The sequence below is a fragment of the Triticum aestivum genome, chromosome 1A (genome assembly GCF_018294505.1).
Source record: "Triticum aestivum cultivar Chinese Spring chromosome 1A, IWGSC CS RefSeq v2.1, whole genome shotgun sequence".
In the NCBI taxonomy this organism is placed as follows: Eukaryota; Viridiplantae; Streptophyta; class Magnoliopsida; order Poales; family Poaceae; genus Triticum; species Triticum aestivum.
The window spans coordinates 397,900,766-397,928,279 of record NC_057794.1 but is presented as its reverse complement, the minus strand read 5'-3'; the positions used below and the strand labels follow the sequence as shown (position 1 = coordinate 397,928,279).

The 27,514-nt window shown below is 43.8% G+C and overlaps 1 protein-coding gene and 4 non-coding genes across 14 annotated transcripts; all 5 read right to left on the bottom strand.

Annotated features, from left to right (window-relative positions):
• Positions 1 to 8,673: 8,673 nt before the first annotated feature.
• Positions 8,674 to 11,962, bottom strand: LOC123052830 (uncharacterized). Of its 10 annotated transcripts, none has more exons than XR_006425136.1 (3): positions 11,683 to 11,962; positions 11,351 to 11,495; positions 8,674 to 11,116 (listed from the first exon to the last, which is right to left on the bottom strand). XR_006425136.1 is itself a non-coding variant. In XM_044476213.1 (3 exons), the coding sequence occupies exons 1-3, from the start codon at positions 11,829 to 11,831 to the stop codon at positions 8,903 to 8,905; spliced, it is 369 nt and encodes a 122-aa protein (XP_044332148.1). In that variant the 5' UTR covers positions 11,832 to 11,962; the 3' UTR covers positions 8,674 to 8,902. The 10 variants fall into 10 exon arrangements, 7 of the variants coding, with proteins under 7 accessions (XP_044332148.1, XP_044332133.1, XP_044332141.1 ...); XR_006425137.1 differs by having other exon boundaries at positions 11,587 to 11,947; XM_044476213.1 differs by having other exon boundaries at positions 8,674 to 8,977.
• On the bottom strand, positions 9,105 to 9,177 carry TRNAK-CUU (transfer RNA lysine (anticodon CUU)). Its single transcript has one exon. It is a non-coding gene; the product is annotated as a tRNA-Lys (tRNA).
• TRNAK-CUU (transfer RNA lysine (anticodon CUU)) lies at positions 9,805 to 9,877 on the bottom strand. Its single transcript has one exon. It is a non-coding gene; the product is annotated as a tRNA-Lys (tRNA).
• Positions 10,416 to 10,488, bottom strand: TRNAK-CUU (transfer RNA lysine (anticodon CUU)). The gene has a single exon. It is a non-coding gene; the product is annotated as a tRNA-Lys (tRNA).
• On the bottom strand, positions 11,193 to 11,265 carry TRNAK-CUU (transfer RNA lysine (anticodon CUU)). Its single transcript has one exon. It is a non-coding gene; the product is annotated as a tRNA-Lys (tRNA).
• Positions 11,963 to 27,514: the final 15,552 nt, after the last annotated feature.

Genomic DNA, 27,514 nt, shown 5'->3' with positions numbered 1-27,514 from the left:
TTATTATGTTTTATGCATCTTGTTTACTTAGGACGACGGTAGTAAATAAGATGATCCCTTAAAAAATTTCAAGAAGTGTTCTCCCCTAACTGTGCACCGTTGCTACGGTTCGTCGTTTCGAAGCACCACGTGATGATCGGGTGTGATAGATTCTTACGTTCACATACAACGGGTGTAAGACAGTTTTACACAGCGAAAACACTTAGGGTTAACTTGACGAGCCTAGCATGTACAGACATGGCCTCGGAACACGGAGACCGAAAGGTCAAACACGAGTCGTATGGAAGATACGATCAACATGAGAATGTTCACCGACGATGACTAGTCCGTCTCACGTGATGATCGGACACGGCCTAGTCGACTCGGATCGTGTAACACTTAGATGACCAAAGGGATGTCTATCTAAGTGGGAGTTCATTATAATTTGATTAGATGAACTTAATTATCATGAACTTAGTCTAAATATTTTACAATATGTCTTGTAGATCAAATGGCCAACGTAGTCCTCAACTTCAACGCGTTCCTAGAGAAAACCAAGCTGAAAGACGATGGCAGCAACTATACGGACTGGGTCCGGAACCTGAGGATCATCCTCATAGCTGCCAAGAAAGATTATGTCCTACAAGCACCTCTGGGTGACACACCTGTTCTCCCTGCAGAACAAGACGTTATGAACGCTTGGTAGGCACGTTCCGATGACTACTCCCTCGTTCAGTGCGGCATGCTTTACAGCCTAGAGCCGGGGCTCCAAAAGCGTTTTGAGAGACATGGAGCATATGAGATGTTCGAAGAGCTGAAAATGGTTTTCCAAGCTCATGCCCGGGTCGAGAGATATGAAGTCTCCGACAAATTCTTCAGCTGTAAGATGGAGGAAAATAGTTCTGTCAGTGAGCACATACTCACTATGTCTGGGTTACATAACCGCCTGACTCGGCTGGGAGTTAATCTCCCGGATGATGCGGTCATTGACAGAATCCTCCAGTCGCTTCCACCAAGCTACAAGAGCTTTGTGATGAACTTCAATATGCAGGGGATGGAAAAGACCATTCCTGAAGTATTTGCTATGCTGAAATCAGCAGAGGTAGAAGTCAAGAAGGAACATCAAGTGTTGATGGTCAATAAAACCACTAAGTTCAAGAAGGGCAAGGGTAAAAAGAACTTCAAGAAGGACGGCAAGGTAGTTGCCGCGCCCAGCAAGCAAGCTGCCGGGAAGAAGCCAAAGAATGGACCCAAGCCCGAGACTGGGTGCTTTTATTGCAAGGAAAGTGGTCACTGGAAGCGGAACTGCCCCAAATACTTAGCGGACAAGAAGGCCGGCAAAACCAAAGGTATATTTGATATACATGTAATTGATGTGTACCTTACCAGTAATCGTAGTGACTCCTGGGTATTTGATACCGGTGACGTTGCTCATATTTGTAACACACAGCAGGAGCTGCGAAATAAACGGAGACTGGCGAAGGACGAGGTGACGATGCGCGTCGGGAATGGTTCCAAGGTCGATGTGATCGCCGTCGGCACGCTACCTCTACATTTACCTACGGGATTAGTTTTGAACCTCAATAATTGTTATTTTGTGCCAAGTTTGAGCATGAACATTGTATCAGGATCTCGTTTAATTCGAGATGGCTACTCATTTAAATCCAAGAATAATGGTTGTTCTATTTATATGAGAGATATGTTTTATGGTCATGCTCCGATGGTGAATGGTTTATTCTTTATGAATCTCGAGCGTAATGCTACACATATTCATAGTGTAAGTACCAAAAGATGTAAGATTGATAGTCCCACATACTTGTGGCACTGCCGCCTTGGTCACATAGGTGTCAAACGCATGAAGAAGCTCCATGCTGACGGACTTTTAGAGTCTCTTGATTACGAATCATTTGACACATGCGAACCATGCCTCATGGGTAAAATGACCAAGACTCCGTTCTCAGGAACAATGGAGCGAGCAACCAACCTACTGAAAATCATACATACTGATGTGTGCGGTCCAATGAGTGTTGAGGCTCGCGATGGCTATCGTTATGTTCTCACCCTCACTGATGACTTGAGTAGATATGGGTATGTCTACTTAATGAAACACAAGTCTGAGACCTTTGAAAAGTTCAAGGAATTTCAGAGTGAAGTTGAGAATCAACGTGACAGGAAGATCAAGTTTCTACGATCAGATCGTGGAGGAGAATACTTGAGTCACGAGTTTGGTACACACTTAAGAAAATGTGGAATAGTTTCACAACTCACGCCGCCTGGAACACCTCAGCGTAATGGTGTGTCTGAACGTCGTAATCGCACTCTATTAGATATGGTACGATCTATGATGTCTCTTGCCGATTTACCACTATCTTTGGGGCTATGCTTTAGAGACTGCCACATTCACTTTAAATAGGGCACCGTCGAAATCCGTTGAGACGACACCGTATGAATTATGGTTTGGGAAGAAACCTAAATGTCGTTTCTAAAAGTTTGGGGATGCGATGCTTATGTCAGGAAACTTCAACCTGAAAAGCTCGAACCCAAATCGGAAAAATGCGTCTTCATAGGATACCCTAAAGAAACTGTTGGGTATATCTTCTACCTCAGATCCGTAGGCAAGATCTTTGTTGCCAAGAATGGGTCCTTTCTGGAGAAAGAGTTTCTCTCGAAAGAAGTAAGTGGGAGGAAAGTAGAGCTTGATGAAGTATTACCTCCTGAACCGGAAAATGGCGCAACTCAAGAAAATGTTCCTGAGGTGCCTGCACCGGCTAGAGAGGAAGTTAATGATAATGATCAAGATACTTCTGATCAAGCTCCTACTGAAATTCGAAGGTCCACAAGGACAAGTTCCACACCAGAGTGGTACGGCAACCCTGTCTTGGAAATCATGTTGTTAGACAACAGTGAACCTTCAAACTATGAAGAAGCGATGGCGGGCCCGGATTCCGACAAATGGCTAGAAGCCATGAAATCTGAGATAGGATCCATGTATGAAAACGAAGTATGGACTTTGACTGACTTGCCCGTTGAACGGCGAGCCATAGAAAATAAATGGATCTTTAAAAAGAAGACAGACGCGGATGGTAATGTGACCATCTATAAAGCTCGGCTTGTCGCTAAGGGTTATCGACAAGTTCAAGGGGTTGACTACGATGAGACTTTCTCACCGGTAGCGAAGCTGAAGTCCGTCCGAATCATGTTAGCGATTGCCGCATTTTATGATTATGAAATTTGGCAAATGGACGTCAAAACGACATTCCTTAATGGTTTCCTTAAGGAAGAATTGTATATGATGCAACCGGAAGGTTTTGTCGATCCTAAAAATGCTGACAAGGTGTGCAGGCTCCAACGCTCGATTTATGGGCTGGTGCAAGCATCTCGGAGTTGGAACATTCGTTTTGATGAGATGATCAAAGCGTTTGGGTTTACACAGACTTATGGAGAAGCCTGTGTTTACAAGAAAGTGAGTGGGAGCTCTATAGCATTTCTCATACTATATGTAGATGACATACTTTTGATGGGAAATGATATAGAACTTTTGGACAACATTAAGGCCTACTTGAATAAGAGTTTTTCAATGAAGGACCTTGGAGAAGCTGCTTATATATTAGGCATCAAGATCTATAGGGATAGATCGAGACGCCTCATAGGTCTTTCACAAAGCACATATCTTGATAAGATTTTGAAGAAGTTCAAAATGGATCAGTCCAAGAAAGGGTTCTTGCCTGTTTTGCAAGGTGTGAAATTGAGCTCAGCTCAATGTCCGACCACGGCAGAAGATATAGAAGAGATGAGTGTCATCCCCTATGCCTCAGCCATAGGTTCTATTATGTATGCCATGCTGTGTACCAGACCTGATGTAAACCTTGCCGTAAGTTTGGTAGGAAGGTACCAAAGTAATCCCGGCAAGGAACACTGGACAGCGGTCAAGAATATCCTGAAGTACCTGAAAAGGACTAAGGAAATGTTTCTCGTTTATGGAGGTGACGAAGAGCTCGTCGTAAAAGGTTACGTCGATGCTAGCTTCGACACAGATCTGGATGACTCTAAGTCACAAACCGGATACGTGTATATTTTGAATGGTGGGGCAGTAAGCTGGTGCAGTTGCAAGCAGAGCGTCGTGGCAGGATCTACATGTGAAGCGGAGTACATGGCAGCCTCGGAGGCAGCACATGAAGCAATATGGGTGAAGGAGTTCATCACCGACCTAGGAGTCATACCCAATGCGTCGGGGCCGATCAAGCTCTTCTGTGACAACACTGGAGCTATTGCACTTGCCAAGGAGCCCAGGTTTCACAAGAAGACAAGGCACATCAAGCGTCGCTTCAACTCCATCCGTGAAAATGTTCAAGATGGAGACATAGAGATTTGTAAAGTACATACGGACCTGAATGTAGCGGATCCGTTGACTAAACCTCTCCCTAGAGCAAAACATGATCAACACCAGAATTCCATGGGTGTTCGATTCATCACAATGTAACTAGATTATTGACTCTAGTGCAAGTGGGAGACTGTTGGAAATATGCCCTAGAGGCAATAGTAAAAGCATTATTATTATATTTCTTTGTTCATGATAATTGTCTTTATTCATGCTATAATTGTATTATCCGGAAATCGTAATACATGTGTGAATAACAGACACCAACATGTCCCTAGTAAGCCTCTAGTTGACTAGCTCGTTGATCAATAGATAGTCATGGTTTCCTGGCTATGGACATTGGATGTCATTGATAACGGGATCACATCATTAGGATAATGATGTGATGGACAAGACCCAATCCTAAGCATAGCGTGAGATCGTGTAGTTCGTTTGCTAGAGCTTTTCTAATGTCAAGTATCTTTTCCTTTGACCATGAGATCGTGTAACTCCCGGATACCGTAGGAGTGCTTTGGGTGTATCAAACGTCACAACGTAACTGAGTGACTATAAAGGTGCATTACAGGTATCTCCGAAAGTGTCTGTTGGGTTGACACGGATCGAGACTGGGATTTGTCACTCCGTATTACGGAGAGATATCACTAGGCCCACTCGGTAATGCATCATCATAATGAGCTCAAAGTGACCAAGTGTCTGGTCACGGGATCATGCATTACGGTACGAGTAAAGTGACTTGCTGGTAACGAGATTGAACGAGGTATTGGGATACCGACGATCGGATCTCGGGCAAGTAACATATCGATTGACAAAGGGAATTGCATACGGGGTTGATTAAGTCCTCGACATCGTGGTTCATCCGATGAGATCATCGTGGAGCATGTGGGAGCCAACATGGGTATCCAGATCCCGCTGTTGGTTATTGATCGGAGAGCAATCTCGGTCATGTCTACATGTCTCCCGAACCCGTAGGGTCTACACACTTAAGGTTCAGTGACGCTAGGGTTGTAGGGATATGTATATGCAGTAACCCGAATGTTGTTCGGAGTCCCGGATGAGATCCCGGACGTCACGAGGAGTTCCGGAATGGTCCGGAGGTAAAGATTTATATATGGGAAGTCCTGTTTCGGGCATCGGGACAAGTTTCGGGGTTATTGGTATTGTACCGGGACCACCGGAAGGGTCCCGGGGGCCCACCGGGTGGGGCCACCCATCCCCGGGGGCCACATGGGCTGTAGGGGGTGCACCTTGGCCTACATGGGCCAAGGGCACCAGCCCCAAGAGGCCCATGCGCCAAGAGAAGAAAAAAAGGGGAGAGTCCTAAAGGGGGAAGGCACCTCCGAGGTGCCTTGGGGAGGATGGACTCCTCCCCCCCTTGGCCGCACCCTTCCTTGGAGGAAGGGGCAAGGGCTGCGCCTCCCCCTCTCCCTTGGCCCTATATATAATGGGGAAAAGGAGGAGCATCAACACCCCAGGCCTTTGGTTGCCTCCTTCTCCCTCTCCAACACCTCCTCCTCCTCCATAGTGCTTGGCGTAGCCCTGCCAGAGTACTACAGCTGCATCAACACCACGCCGTCGTGCTGCTGCTGGTGCCATCTCCCTCAACCTCTCCTCCCCCCTTGCTGGATCAAGAAGGAGGAGACGTGGCTGTTTCGTACGTGTGTTGAACGTGGAGGTGCCGTCCGTTCGGTGCTAGGATCTCCGGCGATTTGGATCACGTCGTGTTCGACTACATCATCCCCGTTCTTTGAACGCTTCCGCTCGCGATCTACGAGGTACGTAGATGCATCTAATCACTCGTTGCTAGATGAACTCATAGATGGATCTTGGTGAAACCGTAGGAAAATTTTTGTTTTCTGCAACGTTCCCCATCACGTCGTTGGGCCGGCCTCAGGGCCTAGTGCCCAAGGTGTGACCAGGGCCCCACGTCCCACATGAAGCCGTCCTTCTAGAAGGATCTTCATCTTGGCATGCAAGTCAAGAACCCCTCATTCGATCAAGGCTCTTGGTCGGTTAGCAAACTGTGTAACCCTAGGTCTCGCCCCCCTTTAATTATAAGGCAAGACTAGGGATAGCTCGAGGCATCTGACATCTAGTCATAGCCTCGATTGAAACAACTCCATGCATATTGTAACCCCCTCACACGGGGCGTTCCCCATATCAATCAAAACAAAAGCAGGAGTAGGGTATCACCTCCATGATGAGGGCTCGAACCTGTGTAAATCCCCCCTGAGGCATTCCGTTCTAGAACTTCCGATTCTGCGCTCTACCCTATCAGGGCTATTGATATCGTCACCTACAGTCCGTGAACTACATATCTGAGTGTTTCAGTAAGGGCGTGCATGGGTTTGTGCATTGTTGTGTAGGTGCGCATCCTTGTAATCTATTTTTTCTGAAGTGAGAATTAGCTGATGGAGAGAGGCATGCCATATATTTCAAAACTCATCCTCATGTCTGGCCTCTTTTAGAACTTAGACCCTACGTTTGATGTGGACCGCAATGTTTTTTAATATTTCATTGGCAGGGTCTTGTACTCGAGAGAACAGACTAGAAGACAAGTCGTATATGATTTAAACCTATTCTATATCTAAATCTTATCTCAAACTTATACGATATTATACAATGACCTCTCGGTTCTGATACCATATTGACTTCATAATCCATCCAATTTCAAGAACTAAATCAAGACGGAGACTGACTTGGTCGACGCCATTCGTCCTTCCAGGGCTAAGGTAACAATGCATCCAACTTGGAGGAGTGTGGTTGCGTACAATGATCTTCTTTTCGATAAACGGGTGGGGTACATCCCTCATGTCAATCTTGTCAACGATGATGTCGGCCGCCGGGGTCGAGCTACTTACCCGTGGTGGTGCATGGTGGACACACACAGAGCGGAGGAGTACTTAAAGTTAGAGTACTGTTGTATCGGTATTAGTGGAATCCGACATTGGTGTATAAGGGCAACTCTAGTAGAGTCGTTGTATTGGCAGCCTCCTTATGCACACAAAGCACGCTCCATGTGCATTATGGAGGCTACCGAGGTGATGCACAAACTCAAAGTCTCCATTTAGGCTGCCTTCATATCATGGGATCCACTCGTCAATTGGACATCCTTTTCCCACAATCTCCATGCCATCACCATGTGAAGACTCCTTCACTCCATACACAAAGACCAGATATGTATGGCGGTCCATAAATTATGTCGTTTCTGACAGGTATGGTGATTCTGTTAGCAGAGCTGCTATACACACGATGTTTTTGGACGATCCAGGCACGATGCTCCACATCCAGCCATTGAATCAGAGAATAAAGTGCTTCACATCCATCTGATTGTGAATCGTGCATGCATCGTGCGTGGAGTGTCGTCTGTCCAGTATTTTCGTTCTATTAGAATGCCTTTTTTGGTCAGAACCACCATATTGGCAGTTATTATGGCGATTGGCCCATTATGATGACTCTGCTAGAGTTGATCTAAGTACCACCTTCACACTGCACCATGATATCATCAACCTCGCCAACAACAGGAGTTCATGCCGCTGTTTGTCCACCCTTTCCTTGGGCAAGATAAAGATGACCGTTACTGTTATTATTTGGTCGGGTTAGCATTCTTGAAAATTTCAATGGTTGCTTGGATGTAATCATAGAGGAAACATGTAGAAGATGGAGGTATTTGTCACGATATGTTGTGCTCAACACATGTGGTTGTCAAGTCTATTAGTTTTTATTTATGTATTAATTGCAACGTACACGTATTTAGCTAGTAACAATAAAATGTCACTTACAGTAAATATTGAACACCCAAAATGGTATCACAATGAAGTAGTAATATTATGTAAATTAAATCCTTCAAACTTACTTGTCGTACACATGGAGAGCTAATGAGAATTGAGAAGTAGACAAACTCCACAACAGATAAGGTTTCAAGTAAGTTCAAGTTTTTCACATGGCAAGCGCTGCCTGATATCCTTGTTGGTAGGGATATACTTATTGATTGTCACACTAAGGTCTCTCCTGAATATCCAGTCTATTGACGGGTGCTGAAGATGTGTGCCATATGTTGTTCGCTTTCGTACACAGGAGATTTGGAGTGCTCTTGGTTTCAGGAGGTTATTGCTGGGTTCAAGATATGGGCAGATCAGACCAGTGATAGGGCAGGTGGGACTACGAGAATCACTCCATATGTTATTCTAGCAGAAATTGCCAGCACAATCAACAAAGCAGTCGCCAGTGATAGGGCAGCTGGGACTAAGAGAATCTGTTGTAGTGGCTGTTTGGTATATTTGGCGGCAGAGAAGAGAAACTGTCCAGGATCCCAGAAGTATAAACACAATCACATCAAATTTTGCAAAGTGTCCACTCCAGAGTAATGAGGTGGTTGTTAAATGGGAGAAACCTCCAGCAAGGTTTATATATTAAATTTGGATGCTACATTTTTGGAAAATGACTCTCGAGCGGCTGCTACAGTCCTTGGGAACTGTCGTGGTTAGGCTCGTACAAGCCTGGACTCTTTGAAAGGAAGCGAGCTCACGGCTCAACCTTGGGCAAGCCTTAGCTGTTAGCACACAAATCTGTCGATCTCCAGTCAGGTAGCTCCTCGGCTCGATAAATATACTCCCTCCGTTCCTAAATACAAGTGAAATGATTGTAGTTATCCAAAGAAGGGAAAGCAAATAACTCAACTATTCCTGAAAATTTGATGCAAAAAAAAAACTATTCCTGAAATTCAAAAGAGTACGAAAAAACAGTGAATCGCCCACCGTGGGGCTCGAACCCACGACCACAAGGTTAAGAGCCTTGCGCTCTACCAACTGAGCTAGACGAGCATGACATGCTGCTGCTTCTACGTTCGAAATTTACACAGAGAGTAAGTACAGCAGAATGGAACAGTTCAATCTTAAAAATGCAGCACTAACCAGAAAAAAAAACATTCCAGGCATGGCAATGGTTTATGCAACGGAAATTATATGAAGGTCAGTCATAAAATGTAAAGTCGCTTCTGCATCCTTCCGGGATTCCAGCAACTTCCAGAGCACCGAAGTTACACAAACATCCACAAAGCATGAAGAGATTTAGTTCAAACATGACCTCACATGTTTCGAACCTTAGTTCAAACACAAACATCAGCAACTAAACAATGGTACGGACAGTAGTGAGCTCACATGGCTCGAACCTGCTCTGACCACGGGCATCGGTAGCCCGTAGCACACAAGACCTCTCGATCTCGGGCAGGTAGCTCTCAAGTCGAACTGATGTTATTTCCGTTATGAAAAGTAATGGAAAGGGGTAATGTCCGGTTCAAAAAAAAAGGTAGCTCCTGACCTCGTTCAGCATGGTTGACATGGCGGGATGAGCAGTGATATTTTGCTCTGGAAAGGAGCTTCGTTTCTGTCAGAATCAGAAACTTCAGCCTGAATGATTGTAGTTTTGCAAAAAACACTAAAGAATGGAAGCGCCCACCGTGGGGCTCGAACCCACGACCACAAGGTTAAGAGCCTTGCGCTCTACCAACTGAGCTAGACGGGCCTGACATGCTGCTTCTACGTTCAATGTTCAAAGAGAGAGCAACTACAGCAGAATGGAACGGTTACATCATAAAAATGCAGCACTAACCAATTTTTTTTCCAGGCATGGCAATGGTTCATGCAACGGAAATTATATGAAAGGCAGCCATAAAATGTAAAAGTCGGTTCTGCATCCTTCCGGGCTTCTAGCAACTTGCAGAAGCACCAAAGTTACACGAACATCCGCAAGCATGAAGACATTTTCAGTTGCGAACATGACCTCACATGTTTCGAACCTTAGTTCGAACACAAACATCAGCAACTAAATGATGGCACGGACAGTGAGCTCACATGGCTCGAACCCGCTCTGACCACGGGCATGGGTAGCCCGTAGCACACAAGATCTCTCGATCTCGGGTCAGGTAGCTCCTGACCTCGTTCACCATGGTTGACATGGCGGGATTAGCAGTGGTGTTTGTTCTGGAAAGGAGGTTCGTTTCTGTCAGAATCAGAAACTTCAGGCTGAATGATGGTAGTTTTCCAAAAAAAATATATGGAAGCACCCACTGTGGGGCTCAAACCCACGACCACAAGGTTAAGAGCCTTGCGCTCTACCAACTGAGCTAGACGGGCTTTGCATATCAATTTCGCGTTCACAATGTAGACCTAAGTAACTAGAGCAAAATGGAACAGAAATCTTGGGAATGCACCACTAACAAAAATACTATTCCCTCCGTTCCAAAATAGATGACCCAACTTTGTACTAACTTTGTAGCAAAATTAGTACAAAGTTGAGTCATCTATTTTGGAACGGAGGGAGTACATCCGTCCGGATTTATTAGACCTCCTCTCATTTTGGGCTAAAGTTTAATCAACAAATTTAACTAATAAAATGTAAACTATATGTCATAAAAATTATGCCTTCGAAAAGCTCTTTCAAATACAAATCCAATCCAATAGTGTACTTTTTGTAGCATAGAATCTATATTTTGTTAGTCATATGAATGATGAAAATTTGGCTCAAAATACTAGGGACCTAATAAACCCGGATGAGGTAGTACTCCCAAGGCATGGTAATGGTGCATGCAACAGAATCTACATGAATCGCCTGAAGTCACTAAAATGTAAAGTCGTTACATGAACATCGGCAAGCATGAAGAGATGTAATTCAAACATGAGCAAAACACGTTCACCACAGCTGCACATAGTGTGAGGGAGGTTTGCTCTGGAAAGGAGCTTCGCTTCTGTCAGAGACTTCAGGCTGAAATGATAGTAGTTTTTTCAGAAAAGGGAAAGAAATTAAGTAACTCAAACCAAAAGATGGAAAAAATTGAAATCGCCCACCGTGGGGCTCGAATCTACGACCACAAGGTTAAGAGCCTTGCGCTCTACCAACTGAGCTAGACGGGCTTGGTGCAGATCCATTTCGATTCATCCACTTACTTGGATGCGACAATCCCTGCCTTACTCGAATCGTCATCCATGAAAATCATACCTCGGATTCACGAGATCTCTGCGGGGATGCGGACTTGCTGCTGAGGATCCATCGGGCATGGTGGTTGGATGGTTCCTCCATGTCTCTGGCACTGGGAGTTGCCGCCCAGATCGAGTTGGATGGATCCTCCATGACGCTCCGATTCCTGCCCAGAAAAACGTAGACCAGGGCCGGACAGCTGCAGAAGAGACTCAGGATTTGACTTAATTCGATGCCGCAGCTAACAAATCGCTTACTCCGTACTCCCCGCGCCAAGATTTTACCTGTCCGCGGCCGCAGGGCTCCAAGTCTTGCCAATGGAGGTCGCGGACGGGGCGAGAGAGGAGGCTTACCGATTGCCGGAGTGGCTGGGAGGCTGGGGCAGAGCGCGAGGCTCGAGCCCACGCTTGCACTGCTGGACAAGCCCCAGGGGAGTAGCACCCGCGCTGCCGTCGGGCTTATTTCGATCGTGGAGGGGAGGCACGCGACAGGTGCTACACATGGAAAGAGGAGGAACGCCCAAAGGAGTGCGATGCAAACCATCCTATCCTATCCTATCCTTAGCTTGGCACAATTTGATCGTGGAGGGGAGGAGGGACGTCGTGGTGTGGTTGAGGATTGATTGCTGCTGCGTGCTCGTGCGGGACTCGGAAGCAGGCGAGCTGCCGGGCTCGTCAGGCGCCCCTATGTCTCGCTTCACGCGAGACAGAGTTGGGTCGGCCCAGGGGCGCGGGAACAACAGGCTCGTTTTTTGTTTTGTTTCTTTTCACTTTTTTTGGCTTTTATTTGTACTTTCAGTTATTCTAAATAAATATATTACAAAAATTAGTGTACATAAATCATTTGAAAAATATTTAAAAACATTTGAAAAATGTTAAATGGGTATAGACAAAATGTTTATCACGTACACAAAAAATGCATAAAAAATGTGTATGGAAAATTTTGATCAAGCATTAAAAAAATTGAACAAGCGTTTGAAAAATGTTAATCATGCATTTGAGAAAATTTACCAAGTATTTGAAAAATGTTAAATATGTACAGAACAATGTTGACCATGTATTAAAAAAATTGTTAATCTTGTATTTGAAAAATGTTGATCGTGTATTAAAAAAATCTTAATCTTGTATTTGAAAAATATTAATCAAGCATTTGAAAATGTTTAAAATATGTATAGAAAAAATGTTGACCATGTATTAAAAAAGTTAATCTTGTATTTGAAAAATGTTTTTTTAGGGTACGCCAAAGGCGTACCTTAGCTTTATAGAAGAGAGAAAAATATGTACAAGAGGTTACAATAGCGCTGGTTAAGAGTCACATCCGACCCTAACCAAGCCTCCACTCCACTCCTCACGCTACTCTACTACTCGGATACATGTTGTTCTCCAAACGCTCTTGCCGTGGCCCAAGTCCTCAAGTCGTCGAAGATCATGTCCACCGTATCCCACTCGTTCTTGATCTGGCCCGATCCGAACACCCTCGCGTTCCTCTGTTTCCATAGGGTCCAACATATAAGCATTACGAACGTGTCAAATCTTTTCCGAGTTTGCTTGTGTATCAGCTTTCTGGCTTCCGACCACCATTGCACCAACCTAGAATCATTTGCTGGGCAAAGCTCCATCCTCAATCCCATCCTAGCAATGCAACTAGACCACACTTGCCGCGAGAACACACACTGCTGCAAAATATGGTCGACCGTGTCTTCCTCCTGGTCACATAGGTAGCATTTTGACGTTTGGTCTTGTAACCCATGTCTAGTCCTTCTATCCGCCGTCTATAATCGATATTGCACTGCCAGCCACATGAAGATCTTACACGCAAGAGGTGCCCAACATATCCAGAGGGCTCCGAAAGAGTGGAAACGAACTCCCTCACAAAGCATCTTATAAGCTGAAGATGCATAGTAGACTCTGGACACATTCCACGCCCAGATGGGGCTGTCCCCAGTCTGAGCGTCAAGTTGCACCTCCGAAATGATCTCCCAAAGTCCAATGAACTGGGTTAGGCCCTCCGTGCATAAGTTACCCACCACATTGTTCATCCATGCGTGCATGCACATAGCATAGCGCACCAACCTCCTGTTGGCCACTTGGGTACGGACAGTCGCCGCGACCAGAGGGGCAATATCCATGATGGTTGCACCGTGGAGCCACCGATCTTTCCAAAACAGTATTTTCTCTCCCGCTCCCACCTTCCATTTGACCAGACTCCCGAATGTTTGATCTACCTTTTTTCCGTGGTCAAGTTGAGACCCTGCCAAGGCCTGGAAGCATCCGTACGTCGGAGCCATTCCCATCTTAATCTTAGAGCAATGCTATGCTTAAAGAGGTCAATGACACCCAATCCTCCCATGTGCTTTGGCCTACATACTCTTGCCCAAGATACCACACATTTGCCACCATTCACTTCCTCTGTCCTGGCCTAGAAGAAGGCCCTACATCCTCTGTCCACTCTTTCTAGAGCCCATTTAGGCGCCTCCGCAATCATGAGATGATGAGTGGCCCGAGCTCTCATGACTTGGTTGACAAGGATAAGCCTTCCAGGTCTAGTCACCAAGCTCCTTTGCCATCCCGGCAAGATGTGCAAGGCCGCATCCACCACCGGCTGCCACTCGGATCTTTTGAGTTGTCTTATGCTTAGCTGGAGCCCTAGATATTTGCATGGGAAAGTGGCAATCTTCCAGGATAGTGCCGACTTCACCAGCTCTTCATCCACGTCCTCCACCCGGATCATGATTGCCGCTGATTTGGAAAAATTCACTTTGAGCCCGGATGCCACTTCGAAGATGGTGAGAGCTTCCTTAACGAACAGGAGGTCTGGCCATGTGGGTTCAATGAAAAGAACCACATCATCCGCATATAAGGACAAGCGCTGCATCGGGCTACATCCATTGATGGTACTCATCACTCGAGCCTCATGTGCCTTGATAATGATTACCGTAAGTACATCCATGGCAATAACGAAGAGCAAGGGTGAAATAGAATCCCCTTGCCTAAGACCCTTGGCATGTATGAACTTGTCACCTACACAGCCGTTCACTATCACTCTCGAACTGTTAATGTTAATCAAGCATCTATATTTGAAAAATGTTAATCAAGCATCTGGAAAATGTTTTAAAAAGTGTCCAGGAATTTGTTTGACCGTGTATTCAAAAAATGGTAATCTTGTATTTGAAAAATGTTAATCAAGCATTTGAAAAATGTTAAAAAAAGTGTCTTGAAAATATGTTGACCATGTATTCAAAAAATGGTAAACTTGTATTTAAAAATGTTAAACATGTATTAGAAAAATTATCTTGACATATGCAAAAATGTGGAATGAAACCAAAAGAAAGAAGAAATACTAAAAAGAAACAGAAGAAAAAAGAATATAAAAAACCTGAATAAACAATGCAAAAAGATTTGAGAAACTATGAAAACTAATAAAGTAACAAAGAAAAATAATTGAAAACCAATAATGGAAATAAAAAATAAATAAGAAAAATGAGAAGGAAAAGAAAACAGATAAAACCCATGAATGAAAGAAACAAAGTGAAACCAAAAGAAAAGAAAAAAACCATAGTATAACAACGACAAAAAGGAAATCGGAGAAGAAATAAGAAAATCAAACAAAAAACAAAAGAAAATAAAAAGGAGAAAAACATGTCTTTTTCCTCTAGTTGGTCGCACCTCCTATCTTAACACGAACCCGACCTTGGCGCAATGGCTAGAAGCACCACCCACCACGGAGGCCACCTGAGATCGATTCCCTCCCTATTTCTCTTGTTTTAGTATATGCACTAATGGGTCGGACCTTTACTGCAGGCAGGGGCAGCCCGCATCAGCCTATGATGGGACGTGAAACGACACTCTGGGCTTGATTAATCTTATTTTGACATGTTTTTAGTGGTATTTTGACATGTCTGGGGTGTAAATTATATGGTTTTGGAGATATGACGACATCTAAATGGATTTGGGGTGGAAACTATAATTTCGTGAAAGATAAAATATAAAATAGAGGGAAGATGTGGATTGGCCCGTTCGAGGCTGAGAGTGGGAGTGTTGGGGGGGGGGATGAGCAGTGCTATCCGTACATAAAGGTTTTACATACTTTTTACACTCACGACTCATGAGCATGTGGTTAGCAAACATTACGGGGCGGTTGCAAATCTTTTCAAAGATAAATGGTGTAGGGAGAGGGGAGAGGGAGAGGGAGGGAGAGAGAGAGATAGAGAGACTTGGGCGGGTGGGATGTGGCGCAATTCAAAATATACGATTCCTATTTGATTTTTCTATTTTGCAAGAAATTAATTATGAGTTTAATAAGTATTAATATTAAATTACTACCAAAAAGTGAGCATGTGCTGCATGTTTGAGTCAGTTTCGACCTGTTAGGTCCAGCAAAAATTCATGTATGTGTCCGTGAACTAGTTCGAGTTACATCAAGCTTAGCAGGTCCCTTAAAAATATTCTTTTATCACTCATCCAACCATTTCCAAACTCATCACAACATATTAGGGCAATACTTAAGAAAAAATCAAGTACATAATTCAAATACACATCAAATTTAATGTTCTCAAACATAACCATGCAAATTAAAACACAACAGACGGTCAATGAACTAATGATCCAAATAACATGATAAAAGGCATAGGAATCAAGTGCTACGAAGGCGCCAAAGGTGCCCAATAAGATCTTCTTGAAGTCCATTGTGAGCTTGACGATTCTCTGTCCTTCAATGTCCTTGGAGGAAGGCCTCGATCCTGTTTGGGTTATGTCCCCGCTCCACCGAGTGCTCATTAAAGAGATATCGAAAGTCCTATGGACCCTCTCTCTCATCCTCGATGATCATGTTTTGTAAGATAACACATGTTATCATGGTATTCCATGAGATCGCGGGCTTTCAATATGCAATAGATCCATGGACAATCGTAAAGTGTCTTTGAAGCACACCAAAAGCTCTCTCAACATATTTTCTAGCAGATTCTTGCATAGTTGCAAATTGAGGTTCGTTGGTGCTTTTAGGATGGTGAAATATCATCACAAATGTGTTCCATCGAGGATAGATGTCGTCGGCTAGGTAGTATCCTATGTTGTACTCGTTGTCATTGAGAACATAGTTGCAAGGTGGATTGTCACTGGCAACAAGCCTTGCAAAAAGAGGAGATCGCTAGAGGACACTGAGATCATTATGAGAGCCAAGCATCTAGAAGTATGCATGCCAAATTCAGAGATCATGTATACACCCGCCTCGAAGCCCTTCTTGAGCAACACCTCCCGCACGAACTCCCAGTTCACGCGATCATAGGCTTTCTCGAAGTCTAGTTTGAGCAGAACCCCTTTCCCCTTCAAATGTTTCAGCTCGTGCACAATCTCCAGAAGCGCAATTGGGCCCTCCAATATATTGCGCCCTTGAGAAAAGCAGTCTGACTCCTTTGGATTACCCTTTGAGCAATGGGGGCCAGCCTAGTGGCGTATGCTTTGGCACACATTTTAAACGGGACGTTGATAAGCGTTATAGGCCTGAACTGCTTAATGTTGTCCGTGCCCTTAACTTTAGGAATTAGACTAATAGCCTCGTAGTTAAGGCGGGAGAGGTCAACTTGACCCAGTGCAAATCCGTTAACTATTGCGTGGAAAACGTGCTTAAAGCAAGGCCAGAATCTCTTAAAGAACTCCACGGGCCACCCATCGGGTCCTGGCACAGTACCCGTTTTCATGGAGGCCAACGCCTGGTCAATTTCCTCCTGGAGGAAGGACAAGGCGAGTCCATCATTTTCTGCCCGGGACACCTGCTCGGAAGGATCCCACAAGTCCTCCCGAAGACTCATTTTTTCTCCGCGGCCATCCCCAATAGCCCGATAAAGAAATCATAAATGTGACTGCTAATCTCAAACTGGGTGACCAAGACCCCATTATCGGAGTTAAGGCACAAAATAGAGCTCTTCCGCTTCCGCCCGTTAGCATATGCATGAAAGTAGCCCGTGTTCGCGTCTCCTTTTTTCACCCACTTAACGCCGCCCCTACGGCGCCAATACTCCTCTTCCTCTCTCAAGATGCTCAGCACCTGGTCTTCAAGAGAATACCGATGTGCCCACTCCAGCTCAGAGAACGTTCTCACGTCTGCCGCAAGATCTAGGCTCGCAATCTCCTCAGTTAGCCTAGCTCTCTCTTTTTTGGATTCGCTGCCGTGGTTTGCTCCCCAACCCCTGAGGAAAGCACACATCTTGGCCGCTGTCGGAGTCTAGAACTCGGCCGGGCCCCGTTGGGGCCCAACCTATGATGAAACATTTGCCCATCGCTCTCTCAGGATGAGCTCAAAGCCCTCTACTTCGAACCATATAGTTTTAAAGTAGAACCTACTACTCCACCGAATCGACTCCTCCCCTGAGGAAAAGATGAGCGGGATGCGACCGGAACTTATCCTAGTCTCCACCACCAAAGAGCATATAGGGAACAACACTTCCGATTCCGACATGAAAAACACTCTATCAAGCACACAACGAACCGGGCAAAGTTGCTTGTTTGTCCAGGTAAACCTCGTGCCTGTACGAGCGGCCTCTCGCAATGATGCCGCCGCAATCGCGTTGTTGAACATTGTCACCCTTGACCAGTCCACATTAGCGTTATTCTTGTCCGCTCCTAAGCAGATCAAGTTGAAATCACCTCCCACTATCACCGGAAGGTTGGCTTCCCGCTTGGCCCCTACCAGCGAGGTGACCTCATCCAGAAAAGCCGCGGATTGCGAGTGATCCGCAAGACCGTAAACACACACTACCACCCAGATAAGCCCCGAAGCGCGATGTCGAATCGTAGCCACAATGAAAAACATGCCAAATTCCCATAGGATTACATCACAGACATCACGCTTACATCCCATGAGAAGGCCATCCGAATGACTAGAAGAAGGAACCCAGCGCCAATCAAACCCTTGTAACGGATCTAACGTGATTAAATCGCGGAAGGTAAAGTCTGCTTTAATCGTCTCTTGCAGCGCCACAACATCTAAACGTTCCTTGGCCATGTACTTCCTAAGCTGCGGACGACGCCCTATGTGTCCGCAACCCCGGATGTTCCAAAAAATGTATCTCATTATATAATCTGCTTCCGAAGGCGAACTCCATGGGATCTCACCGCTTTAGGCACTCTCTTCCTTGCTGGGCCATGGCTAGAAAAGGGGATGTCAGAGGCCTCCCTCGCCTCTACCTCCCCTTCGGGCCTAGGATCCACCAACTGCCCCCTGGGCTCGTGGTCACTGCTTGAGCCTCTTCTCGCACACGAACTAGCGAAACTATATCCTTGGAACTAGCCACCATCGCTATCCCATTGTCATTAAGAATCGATGCAAGATGATCGTCCGAAAACGCGATAAGGATCCTGAAGGAGGGTAACGGGTTACCTGACACGTCCAGATTCTTGTCAGCGGCACAAAGCTTGGCGCTCTCCAAGGAAGAAAGATCGCCCAGCTTGGCCTTCGCCCTGGCGCTCGGCTCCCGCGTCACCACGGGAGTCGCCTTGGACCGCTTGGCCTTGACGCCCACATCCACCGCCGCCAACTCCGTCACCAGCACACCACGCAAGGAAGCCACCGCGCTGGGCATCGCCGGAGTCGAGCCCTTGGGCCCCGGCTTCCTGCCCGTCGTCTTCTTGGGTTGCCTACCCGAGCTCCCCGAGCCACGTTTGACCGAAGCTGGCGTGGCGCCCTCATCATTGAGCACGCAACCCACATACGCATGTGTAGCCGCCGGAGAAGAGTGGATTGAGGCCCTCCCCCCTTCACGACGCTGACACGCCTCCGTCGTATCTACTTTTCCAAACACGTTTGCCCTTGTTTTGGACTCTAACTTGCATGATTTGAATGGAACTAACCCGGACTGACGTTGTTAGAGTAGAATTGCCATGGTGTTATTTTTGTGCAGAAATAAAAGTTCTCAGAATAACCTGAAAATCAACGGAGATTATTTTTGGAATATATAAAAAATACTGGAAAAAGAATCCACGTCAGGGGGCGCACACCCTGTCCACGAGGGTGGGGGCGTGGTACCCTCCTGGGCGCGCCCCCTGCCTCATGGGCCCCCTGACGCTCCACCGACCTCGACTCCAACTCCATATATTCGTGTTCGGGGAGAAAAAAAATCAGAGAGAAGGATTCATCGCGTTTTATGATACGGAGCCGCCCCAAGCCTTAAACTCTCTCGGGAGGGCCGATCTGGAGTCCGTTCGGGGCTCCGTAGAGGGGAATCCATCGCCATCGTCATCATCAACCTTCCTCCATCACCAATTTCATGATGCTCACCGCCGTGCGTGAGTAATTACATCGTAGGCTTTCTGGACGGTGATGGGTAGGATGAGATTTATCATGTAATCGAGTTAGTTTTGTTAGGGTTTGATCCCTAGTATCCACTATGTTCTGAGATTGATGTTGCTATGACTTTGCTATGCTTAATGCTTGTCACTAGGGCCCGAGTGCCATGATTGCAGATCTGAACCTATTATGTTTTCATGAATATATGTGAGTTCTTGATCCTATCTTGCAAGTCTAGTCACCTATTATGTGTTATGATCCGTTAACCCCGAAGTGACAATAATCGGGACCATTATCGATGATGACCGTAGTTTGAGGAGTTCATGTATTCACTATGTGTTAATGCTTTGGTCCGGCACTCTATTAAAAGGAGGCCTTAATATCCCTTAGTTTCCAATAGGACCCCGCTGCCACGGGAGGGTAGGACAAAAGATGCCATGCAAGTTCTTTTCCATAAGCATGTATGACTATATTCGGAATACATGCCTACATTACATTGATGAACTGGAGCTAGTTCTGTGTCACCCTATGTTATAACTGTTGCATGATTGATCGCATCCGACATAATTATCCATCACTGATCCATTGCCTACGAGCATTTCCTATATTGTTCTACGCTTATTTACTTTTCCGTTGCTACTGTTACAATCACTATAAAACCAAAAATATTACTTTTGCTACCGTTACCACTACTATCATATTACTTTGCTACTAAATACCTTGCTGCGGATATTAAGTTTCTAGGTGTGGTTGAATTGACAACTCAGTTGCTAATACTTGAGAATATGCTTTGGCTCCCCTTGTGTCGAATCAATAAATTTGGGTTGAATACTCTACCCTCGAAAACTGTTGCGATCCCCTATACTTGTGGGTTATCAAGACTATTTTCTGACGCCATTGCCGGGGATCATAGCTCTATTCTTTGAGTCACTTGGGATTTATATCTGTTGATCACTATGAAGAACTTGAAAGCTAAAAGAACCAAGATTTTTCCCTCGACTACGAGGGGAGGTAAGGAACTGCCATCTAGCTCTGCACTTGATTCACCTTCTATTTTGAGTAAACTTGCGACACCTACTCCTGCTATTCATTCTGATATGTTGCATGTTATTGATGATGCCACTTCTGCTTTGCATGATACTTATGATGAAACTACTTCTATGCTTGTAATACTGTGCCACTAGGTGAATTTCTTGATGAACAACGTGCTAGGGTTAGAGAGAATGAAATTATTGAAATTGATAATATTGATGAAAGTGCTGATGAAGATTCTCCCCTAGATATGAATTGCCTGTTGTGCCTGAGGGTTATGTTATGGATGAAGAAACTGCTAGAGACTTCTTAGCTTGCAATGATAGATCTGATCTTAAGAAATTATTATCTAAGCTTAAAAAAAGTCTTTGAATGCTAGAATGAAATATGACCCTGCTTTTGCTACTTCACCTATCTTTATTATTGATAAGGATTATGATTTCTCTGTCGATCCTGAGTTAATTACTTTGGTTGAATCTGATCCTTTTTATGGCTATGAATCTGAAACTGTTGTGGCACATCTTACTAAATTAAATGATATAGCCACCATGTTCACTCATGATGAGAAAACTCGCTATTACTTTATCCTTAAGTTGTTTCCGTTCTCATTAAAGGGTGATGCTAAAACATGGTTTAATTCTCTTGATCCTGGTTGTGTGCGTAGTCCCCAGGATATGATTTATTACTTCTCTGCTAAATATTTCCCCGCTCATAAGAAACAAGCTGCTTTAAGGGATTAATATATAATTTTGTGCAAATTGAAGAGAAGAGTCTCCCACAAGCTTGGGGGAGGCTACTCCAATTACTTAATGCTTTGCCTGATCATCCTCTCAAGAAAAATGAAATAGTTGATATCTTTTATAATGGACTAACCAATGCTTCCAGAGACCACCTGGATAGTTGTGCTGGTTGTGTTTTCAGGGAGAGAACAGTTGATCAAGCTGAATTACTATTGAATAGTATGTTGAGTAATGAAAATGATTGGACACTTCCTGAACCAACTCCTAAGTCAACTCCAAAGAAAAGAGGTATTTTATTTCTCAGTCCCAAAGATATGCAAGAGGCAAATAAATCTATGAAAGAAAAAGGTATTAAAACTGAAGATGTTAAGAATTTACCACCTATTGAAGAAATACATGGTCTTGATAACCCGACACAGGTAGTAAAGGTAAATTCTCTCTATAGATTTGATGAAGGTGATATTCCTTGTAATAAGTCTCTCTATAGATTTTATTGTTAAACAAGAAAACTTCAATGCTTATGTTGGTAGACAATTGAAACGCAATGCTGATATGCTTGAACACTTGAGTGATTATATGTCTAGAGTTAAATGTGAACTTAAACCTATTAGTAAACATGTTTCTATGGTTACCACTCAAGTAGAACAAGTACTCAAGGCTCAGAATGATTTGCTCAATGAATTAAATAATAAGAAAAATGACAATGTTGTTAGAGTTATGACTAGAGGGGGTAAAATGACTCAGGAACCTTTGTATCCTGAGGGCCACCCTAAGAGAAGTGAGCAAGATTCTTGGAGAACTAATATTGATGCACCTAGTTCTTCTAAGAAGAAGAAAAAGAAAAATTATAGGACTTTGCATGCTTCTAATGAACCTGTTGTTGATACACCTGAGAATCCCAATGATATTTCTATTTCTGATGCTGAAACACAATCTGGTAATGAACATGAACCTAGTGATAATGTCAATGATGATGTTCATGTTGATGCTCAACCTAGCAATGACAATGATGTAGAGATTGAACCTGCTGTTGATCTTGATAACCCACAATCAAAGAATCAACGTTATGATAAGAGACTTTGTTGCTAGGAAGCATGGTAAAGAAAGAGAACCATGGGTTCAGAAACCCATGCCTTTTCCTCCTAAACCATCCAAGAAAAAGGATGATGAGGATTTTGAGCGCTTTGCTGAAATGATTAGACCTATCTTTTTGCGTATGCGTTTGACTGATATGCTTAAAATGAATCCTTATGCTAAGTACATGAAAGATATTGTTACAAATAAAAGAAAGATACCGGAAGCTGAAATTTCCACCATGCTTGCTAATTACACTTTTAAGGGTGGAATACCAAAGAAACTTGGAGATCCCAGAGTACCAACTATACCATGCTCCATTAAAAGAAACTATGTTAAAACTGCTTATGTGATCTTGGAGTCGGTGTTAGTGTTATGCCTCTCTCTTTATATCGTAGACTTGATTTGAATAAGTTGACACCTACTAAAATATCTTTGCAAATGGCTGATAAATCAACTGCAATACCTGTCAGTATTTGTGAGGATGTGCCTGTTGAGGTTGCAAACGTTACTACTTTAACGTACTTTGTTATTCTTGATATTCCCGAGGATGATAGTATGTCGATTATCCTTAGTAGACCCTTTTTGAATACTACAGGGGCTGTTATTGATTGCAACAAAGGCAATGCCACTTTTCATGTTAATAGGATGATGACTCAACATAAAAGTAAATGGATAGGCCCTTCGTAGAGGGAAGCAGGGATTAGTAGAGGTGCCAAAGCTCGGTTTTGAAATAGAGATGAATAATATTTTGAGCGGTATACTTTCATTGTCAACATAACAACCGAGAGATCTCGATATCTTCCATGCTACACACGTTATAGGCGGTTCCCAAGCAGAATAGTAAAGTTTATACTCCCCCACCACCAACAAGCATCAATCCATGGCTTGCTCGAAACAACGGGTGCCTCCAACTAACAACAATCCTGGGGGAGTTTTGTTTGCAATTATTTTGATTTGATTTGAGCATGAGACTGGGCATCCCGGTGACCAGCCATTTTCTCGTGAGTGAGGAGCGGAATCCACTCCTCTTGAGAATAACCTGCCTAGCATGGAGGATACAGACAACCCTAGTTGATGCATGAGCTATTCGAGTATACAAAACAGAATGTTTACTTGAATGTTTAGAGTTTGGCACATACAAATTTACTTGGAACAGCAGGTAGATACCGTTGATAACCCACAAGTATAGGGGGTCGCAACAGTTTTCGATAAGTAAGAGTGTCGAACCCAACGAGGAGCTAAAGGCAGAACAAATATTCCCTCAAGTTCTATCGACCACCGATACAACTCTACGCATGCTTGATGTTCACTTTACCTAGAACAAGTATGAAACTAGAAGTACTTTGTAGGTATTTTTGGATAGGTTTGCAAGATAATAAAGATTACGTAAATAAAAATAGGGGTTGTTTAGATAAATACACAACTAAGTTAGTTTTAGTAAAGAGCTTTTTGTTACGAGAAAGTTATTTATCCCTAGGCAATCGATAACTAGACCGGTAATCATTATTGCAATTTTATTTGAGGGAGAGGCATAAGCTAACATACTTTCTCTACTTGGATCATATGCAATTATGATTGGAACTCTAGCAAGCATCCGCAACTACTTAAGATCATTAAGGTAAAACCCAACCATAGCATTAAAGCATCAAGTCCTCTTTATCCCATACGCAACAACCCCCTTAGGGTTTGTGTTTTAGTCACTCACGCAACCCACTATAAGCAAATCATGAATGTATTGCAACACCCTACAGCGGGGATCCCTCACGCTTGCGTGACACGGAGAGCACCATAGGACAACACCAATAATAAAACATGCAACTCAAACCAATCTTGATCATCAAATAGCCCATAGGACAAAACAGATCTACTCAAACATCATAGGATAGCCATACATCATTGGGAAATAATATATAGCATTGAGCACCATGTTTAAGTAGAGATTACAGCGGGTAAGAGAGGGGTTACACCACTGCATAGAGGGGGGGGAGTTGGTGATGATGGCGGTGAAGTTGTTGGTGAAGATGCGGTGATGATGATGATCACGACAGTGTTCCGGCGCCACCGGAAGAGAAAGGGAGAGGGGGCCCCTTCATATTCTTCTTCCTTGACCTCCTCCCTAGATGGGAGAAGGGTTTACCCTCTGGTCCTTGGCCTCCATGGCGTGGGAGGGGCGAGAGCCCCTCCGAGGTTGGATCTGTCTCTCTGTCTCTCTCTGTTTCTGCATTCCCAGATTCTACCCTTTCACCGTTTCTAATATTCCCGGAGATTCGTAACTCCAATTGGGCTGAAATTTTAACACGATCTCTATCCGGATATTAGCTTTCTTTCGGAGAAAGAATGAAATTAACCGCCTTACGGGGTGGCCACGAGGGTCAGGGGCGCGCCCCCTGCCTTGTGGCCCCCTCGGGCATCGTCCCGCGTGGATTTTTCTTCCCAAAAATCATATATATTCCAAAAAAAATCCCTGTCAGTTTTTATCCCGTTTGGACTCCGTTTGATATGGTTATTCTACGAAACAAAAAACATGCAACAAACAGGAACTGGCACTGGGCACTGGATCAATATGTTAGTCCCAAAAATAGTATAAAAAGTTGCCAAAAGTATATGAAAGTTGTAGAATATTGGCATGGAACAATCAAAAATTATAGATACGACGGAGACGTATCAGCATCCCCAAGCTTAATTCCTGCTCGTCCTCGAGTAGGTACATGATAAAAAAGATAATTTTTGATGTGGAATGCTACCTAGCATAATCTTGATCACATAATCTAATCATGGCATGAATATTAAGATACAAGTGATTCAAAGCAATAGTCTATGATTTGACATAAAAACAATAACACTTCAAGCCTACTAATAAAGCAATCATGTCTTTTCAAAATAACAAGGCCAAAGAAAGTTATCCCTACAAAATCATATAGTCTGGCTATGCTCCATCTTCACCACACAAAATATTCACATCATGCACAATCCCGATGACAATCCGAGCAATTGGTTCATACTTTTTAATGCGCTTCAGCTTTTTCAACCCTCACGCAATACATGAGTGTGAGCCATGGACATAGCACTAAGGTGTAATAGAATATGATGGCGGAGGTTGTGTGGAGAAGACAAAAAGGGAGAAAGTCTCACATCGACGCGGCTAATCAACGGGCTATGGAGATGCCCATCAATTGATGTCAATGTGAGGAGTAGGGATTGCCATGCAACAGATGCACTAGAGCTATACGTATATGAAAGCTCAAACTGAAACTAAGTGGGTATGCATCCAACTTGCTTGCTCATGAAGACCTCGGGGATTTGAGGAAGCCCATCATCGGAATATACAAGCCAAGTTCTATTATGAAAATCCCCACTAGTACATGAAAGTGATAACTCAAGAGACTCTCTATATGAAGAACATGATGCTACTTTGAAGCACAAGTGTGGTAAAAGGATAGTAACATTGCCCCTTTTTCTTTTCTCTTTTTTTCTCTTTTTTTTTCTTTTTTTACGGGCTTCTTTGCCCCCCTTTTAATTAGGCTTCTTTGGCCTCTCTTTTTTTGGGGGGCAATGCTGTAATAATGATGATGATCACACTTTTATTTACTTACAACTCAATATTACAACTCGATACTCGAACAAAGATATGACTTTATATGAATGCCTCCGGCGGTGTACCGGGATGTGCAATGATCTAGCATAGTAATGACATCAAAAAATGGACAAGCCATGAAAACATCATGCTAGCTATCTTACGATCATGCAAAGCAATATGACAATGAATGCTCAAGTCATGTATATGATGATGATGGAAGTTGCATGGCAATATATCTCGGAATGGCTATGGAAATGCCATAATAGGTAGGTATGGTGGCTATTTTGAGGAAGATAAAAGGAGGCTTATGTGTGACAGAGCGTATCATATCACGGGGTTTGGATGCACCGGCGAAGTTTGCACCAACTCTCGACGTGAGAAAGGGCAATGCACGGTACCGAAGAGGCTAGCAATGATGGAAGGGTGAGAGTGCGTATAATCCATGGACTCAACATTAGTCATAAAGAACTCACATACTTATTGCAAAAGTTTATTAGCCCTCTAAGCAAAGTACTACTACGCATGCCCCTAGGGGGATAGATTGGTAGGAAAATACCATCGCTCGTCCCCGACCGCCACTCATAAGGAAGACAATCAATAAATACCTCATGCTCCGAATTCATTACATAACGGTTCACCATACGTGCATGCTACGGGAATCACAAACCTCAACACAAGTATTTCTACTAATCCACAACTACCCACTAGCATGACTCTAATATCACCATCTTTATATCGCAAAACTATTGCAAGGAATCAAACATATCATATTCAGTGATCTACAAGTTTTATGTAGGATTTTATGACTAACCATGTGAATGACCAGTTCCTGTCATCTCTCTAAATAGATATAAGTGAAGCAAGAGAGTTTAATTCTTTCTACAAAAGATATGCCCACGCTCTAACAAATATAAGTGAAGCAAAAGAGCATTCTACAAATGGCGGTTTTCTATGTAAAGAGAAACATGCAATCCAAACTTCAAATGATATAAGCGAAGCACATGAAGCATTCTATAAAGCCATACTCAAAAGATATAAGTGAAGTGCAATGAGAAATCTATAAATCAACCAAGGACTGTCTCATACCAGCATGGTGCATAAAAGAAAAGTGAAAACTAAATGCAAAAGACGCTCCAAGATTGCACATATCGCATGAACGAAATGAATCCGAAAACATACCGATACTTGTTGAAGAAAGAGGGGATGCCTTCCGGGCCATCCCCAAGCTTAGACGCTTGAGTCTCCTTGAATATTTACTTGGGGTGCCTCGGGCATCCCCAAGCTTGAGCTCTTGCCTCTCTTCCTTCTTCTCACATCGATACCTTCTCGATCATCGAACACTTCCTCCACACAAAACTTCAACATAAAACTCGGTAAGATCCGTTAGTATAATAAAGCAAATCACTACTCTAAGTACTGTTGCAAACCAATTCATATTTTGTTTTGGAATTTTAGCTACTGTAATATAAATTTTTCATG

What these genes read in the sequence shown, in the direction of transcription:
- LOC123052830 (XM_044476180.1), bottom strand. Translation starts at nt 11,872, where the DNA reads ATGGTTTGCATCGCACTCCTTTGGGCGTTCCTCCTCTTTCCATGTGTA. An exon ending in AGCCCTGCGGCCGCGGACAG is followed by an intron (nt 11,529 to 11,613) that starts GTAAAATCTTGG and finishes TCTCTTCTGCAG; the next exon opens with CTGTCCGGCCCTGGTCTACG. An exon ending in AGAGATCTCGTGAATCCGAG is followed by an intron (nt 8,978 to 11,350) that starts GTATGATTTTCA and finishes ACTTGTATTTAG; the next exon opens with GAACGGAGGGAGTATATTTA.